The sequence below is a fragment of the Tetrahymena thermophila genome, assembly GCF_000189635.1.
Source record: "Tetrahymena thermophila SB210 genomic scaffold scf_8254734, whole genome shotgun sequence".
NCBI lineage: Eukaryota > Ciliophora > Oligohymenophorea > Hymenostomatida > Tetrahymenidae > Tetrahymena > Tetrahymena thermophila.
Window position 1 is genome coordinate 28,602 of NW_002476498.1, and position 5,178 is coordinate 33,779.

Sequence of the window (5,178 nt, forward strand, 5' to 3'; positions counted from 1 at the left end):
CCATGATTTAATTAATCAATAAATTTATAAAAATAACAAAATTAAAAAATATTTTTTTTTGTAATTTATTTATGCAGAATTTAACTTTTTATTTTATAAAATTATTAAATTTCAGGTTTTTTATATTTAACTTTTAGTTGATTGTCAATATATAGTTATCTATTTTATTAGTTAAAATAAATGAATTTTTTATAAATTTAACTAATTATATTTTACTTTAGCTTGTATTTATGTTTCTAATAAATTCTTCAATTAGATTGTCTAATAATCATCTAAACTTTAAAATAAAAAGTTATAATTTCAACAAATAAAATTTAAATCAATCAAAATTTTTTAAATAAAAAAATAATTATTTTGTTAGAATTAAGATTACAACTAATTATTTTTATCAGAAAAAATATATTGAAAGTCATTATGTTTAATAAATATAATTATATTTTAAATAAATCTAATAGCTATTAAAAAGGGTAATTATGTTATAAATGCACATAATGTTATTTAAAAAACTTCGCACATTAAAATTAAGCATTTTGAGAGAGAACGAAGAGTTGATAATTCTTGCAGATTATATAAAAATCATAATTTTCAAGTTATTTAAAATATAAAATCGATTATATTATTTTTTTAATTTATTATTTAATAAAATTATAGAAATTATGATAAACTCAAAGTAGCATCTAATAATATAAGCATAAAAAAATAGGTTATATTGCTAAAATATTATTTTTTTTATTAAATTTATCATAAATATGGAGGAGAAAGGATTGTAAAAAAACGATGGCTTTCGTTAGTATTTTAGTTGTGTTGTGATGAATAAATAAAGAAATTCGTTATATTTTATTTGGTTAGTAAGTAAATAAGCAAGTTAGTTAGTAAATGACAAGCTGGCTGAAGTAGCTAATAACTAAATCAAAAGCTTAAAATAATCAATTCTCAATTATTAGTTTATCAATCAATAAATTTAATTTTACAATAAAACAAGAGTTAAAGTTGTGATATTCTTGCACTAGGCTATTCCTGTGCCTAAATCTTTTGCACCCTTTGCACCAATATTATTCTTTCTTTAAATATAAAAATAAATAACGAAATAAATAAATAAATATGGAGGAGAAAGGATGGTAAAAAAACGATGGCTTTTGTTAGTATTTTAGTTGTGTTGTGATGAGTAAGTAAAGAAATTCGTTATATTTTATTTGGTTAGTAAGTAAATAAGCAAGTTAGTTAGTAAATGACAAGCTGGCTTAATTAGCTAATAACTAAGTCAAAATCTCAAAATAATCAATTCTCAATTATTAGTTTATCAATCAATAAATTTAATTTTACTATAATTTAAGAGTTAAAGTTGTGATATTCTTGCACTAGGCTATTCCTGTGCCTAAATCTTTTGCACCCTATGCACCAATATTATTCTCGCTTTATATATAAGAATAAATAACGAATTAAATAAATAAATATGGAGGAGAAAGGATTGTAAAAAAACGATGGCTTTCGTTAGTATTTTAGTTGTGTTGTGATGAGTAAGTAAATAAATTCGTTATATTTTATTTGGTTAGTAAGTAAATAAGCAAGTTAGTTAGTAAATGACAAGCTGGTTTAATTAGCTAATAACTAAGTCAAAAGCTTAAAATAATCAATTCTCAATTATTAGTTTATCAATCAATAAATTTAATTTTACTATAAATAAAGAGTTAAAGTTGTGATATTCTTGCACTAGGCTATTCCTGTGCCTAAATCTTTTGCACCCTATGCACCAATATAATTCCACCTTTATATATAAGAATAAATAACGAATTAAATAAATAAATATGGAGGAGAAAGGATGGTAAAAAAACGATGGCTTTCGTTAGTATTTTAGTTGTGTTGTGATGAGTAAGTAAAGAAATTCGTTATATTTTATTTGGTTAGTAAGTAAATAAGCAAATTAGTTAGTAAATGACAAGCTGGCTTAATTAGCTATTAACTAAGTCAAAAGCTTAAAATAATCAATTCTCAATTATTAGTTTATCAATCAATAAATTTAATTTTACTATAAATCAAGAGTTAAAGTTGTGATATTCTTGCACTAGGCTATTCCTGTGCCTAAATCTTTTGCACCCTCATCACCAATATTATTCTCGCTTTATATATAAGAATAAATAAATATGGAGGAGAAAGGATGGTAAAAAAACGATGGCTTTCGTTAGTATTTTAGTTGTGTTGTGATGAGTAAGTAAAGAAATTCGTTATATTTTATTTGGTTAGTAAGTAAATAAGCAAGTTAGTTAGTAAATGACAAGCTGGCTTAATTAGCTAATAACTAAGTCAAAAGCTTAAAATAATCAATTCTCAATTATTAGTTATCAATCAATAAATTTAATTTTACTATAAATCAAGAGTTAAAGTTGTGATATTCTTGCACTAGGCTATTCCTGTGCCTAAATCTTTTGCACCCTCATCACCAATATTATTCTCGCTTTATATATAAGAATAAATAACGAATTAAATAAATAAATATGGAGAAGAAAGATGGTAAAAAAACGATGGCTTTCGTTAGTATTTTAGTTGTGTTGTGTTGATTAAGTAAAGAAATTCGTTATATTTTATTTGGTTAGTAAGTAAATAAGCAAGTTAGTTAGTAAATGACAAGCTGGCTTAATTAGCTAATAACTAAGTCAAAAGCTTAAAATAATCAATTCTCAATTATTAGTTTATCAATCAATAAATTTAATTTTACTATAAATAAAGAGTTAAAGTTGTGATATTCTTGCACTAGGCTATTCCTGTGCCTAAATCTTTTGCACCCTCATCACCAATATTACTCTTTCTTTAAATATAAAAATAAATAACGAATTAAATAAATAAATATGGAGGAGAAAGGATGGTAAAAAAACGATGGCTTTCGTTAGTATTTTAGTTGTGTTGTGATGAGTAAGTAAAGTAATTTGTTATATTTTATTTGATTAGTAAGTAAATAAGTAAGTTAGATAGTAAATGACAAGCTGGCTTAATTAGCTAATAACTAACTCAAAATCTTAAAATAATCAATTCTCAATTATTAGTTTATCAATCAATAAATTTAATTTTACTATAATTTAAGAGTTAAAGTTGTGATATTCTTGCACTAGGCTATTCCTGTGCCTAAATCTTTTGCACCCTATGCACCAATATTATTCTTTCTTTAAATATAAAAATAAATAACGAATTAAATAAATAAATAAATATAAATAGAGGAGAAAGGATGGTAAAAAACAATGGCTTTCGTTAGTATTTTAGTTGTGTTGTGATGAGTAAGTAAAGAAATTCGTTATATTTTATTTGGTTAGTAAGTATAGCTGTTCCAGCTTTTGAAATATCACAGATCATATATCATGATTTGTGATATTTCAAATAATTTTTACATTACCAATGAACATTTTTTTTTTCAAAATCTTAAAAAAAAAAAATACATAAACTGCCATTTAGTCATTTATATATTAATATTTTTACAAACTCCGCTGATTAAATATATTCAATCAGCGGAATTTTAAAACCAGGAACAGCTATAAATAAGCAAGTTAGTTAGTAAATGACAAGCTGGCTTAATTAGCTAATAACTAAGTCAAAAGCTTAAAATAATCAATTCTCAATTATTAGTTTATCAATCAATAAATTTAATTTTACTATAAATAAAGAGTTAAAGTTGTGATATTCTTGCACTATGCTATTCCTGTGCCTAAATCTTTTGCACCCTCATCACCAATATTATTCTCGCTTTATATATAAGAATAAATAACGAATTAAATAAATAAATATGGAGGAGAAAGGATTGTAAAAAAACGATGGCTTTCGTTAGTATTTTAGTTGTGTTGTGATGAGTAAGTAAAGAAATTCGTTATATTTTATTTGGTTAGTAAGTAAATAAGCAAGTTAGTTAGTAAATGACAAGCTGGCTTAATTAGCTAATAACTAAGTCAAAAGCTTAAAATAATCAATTCTCAATTATTAGTTTATCAATCAATAAATTTAATTTTACTATAAATCAAGAGTTAAAGTTGTGATATTCTTGCACTAGGCTATTCCTGTGCCTAAATCTTTTGCACCCTCATCACCAATATTATTCTAACTTTAATTATTAGAATAAATAACGAATTAAATAAATAAATATGGAGGAGAAAGGATGGTAAAAAAATAATGGCTTTCATTAGTATTTTAGTTGTGTTGTGATGAGTAAGTAAAGAAATTCGTTATATTTTATTTGGTTAGTAAGTAAATAAGCAAGTTAGTTAGTAAATGACAAGCTGGCTTAATTAGCTAATAACTAAGTCAAAAGCTTAAAATAATCAATTCTCAATTATTAGTTTATCAATCAATAAATTTAATTTTACTATAAATAAAGAGTTAAAGTTGTGATATTCTTGCACTAGGCTATTCCTGTGCCTAAATCTTTTGCACCCTCATCACCAATATTATTCTAACTTTAATTATTAGAATAAATAACGAATTAAATAAATAAATATGGAGGAGAAAGGATGGTAAAAAAACGATGGTTTTCGTTAGTATTTTAGTTGTGTTGTGATGAGTAAGAAAAGAAATTCGTTATATTTTATTTGGTTAGTAAGTAAATAAGCAAGTTAGTTAGTAAATGACAAGCGGGCTTAATTAGCTAATTACTAAGTCAAAAGCTTAAAATAATCAATTCTCAATTATTAGTTTATCAATCAATAAATTTAATTTTACTATAAATCAAGAGTTAAAGTTGTGATATTCTTGCACTAGGCTATTCCTGTGCCTAAATCTTTTGCACCCTATGCATCAATATAATTCAATCTTTATATATAAAAATAAATAACGAATTAAATAAATAAATATGGAGGAGAAAGGATGGTAAAAAAAAGATGGCTTTCGTTAGTATTTTAGTTGTGTTGTGATGAGTAAGAAAAGAAATTCGTTATATTTTATTTGGTTAGTAAGTAAATAAGCAAGTTAGTTAGTAAATGACAAGCTGGCTTAATTAGCTATTAACTAAGTCAAAAGCTTAAAATAATCAATTCTTAATTATTAGTTTATCAATCAATAAATTTAATTTTACTATAAATAAAGAGTTAAAGTTGTGATATTCTTGCACTAGGCTATTCCTGTGCCTAAATCTTTTGCACCCTATGCACCAATTTTATTCAAACTTTAATTATTAGAATAAATAACGAATTAAATAAATAAATA

At 23.8% G+C, this 5,178-nt stretch overlaps 1 protein-coding gene across 1 annotated transcript; it reads right to left on the bottom strand. All coding sequences in view use genetic code 6, as the record gives it.

Annotated features, from left to right (window-relative positions):
* Positions 1-952: 952 nt before the first annotated feature.
* On the bottom strand, positions 953-4,785 carry TTHERM_01356370 (kinase domain protein; the record flags this gene model as incomplete). The annotated part of the gene is made up of 11 exons (XM_001029678.4): positions 953-1,061; positions 1,324-1,413; positions 1,676-1,765; positions 2,028-2,117; positions 2,363-2,452; positions 2,714-2,803; positions 3,066-3,155; positions 3,640-3,924; positions 3,992-4,256; positions 4,344-4,621; positions 4,696-4,785. Coding segments are annotated over 11 exons (1,567 nt in total), but the record flags the coding sequence as incomplete, so codon positions are not given.
* Between the last annotated feature and the right edge of the window lie 393 nt (positions 4,786-5,178).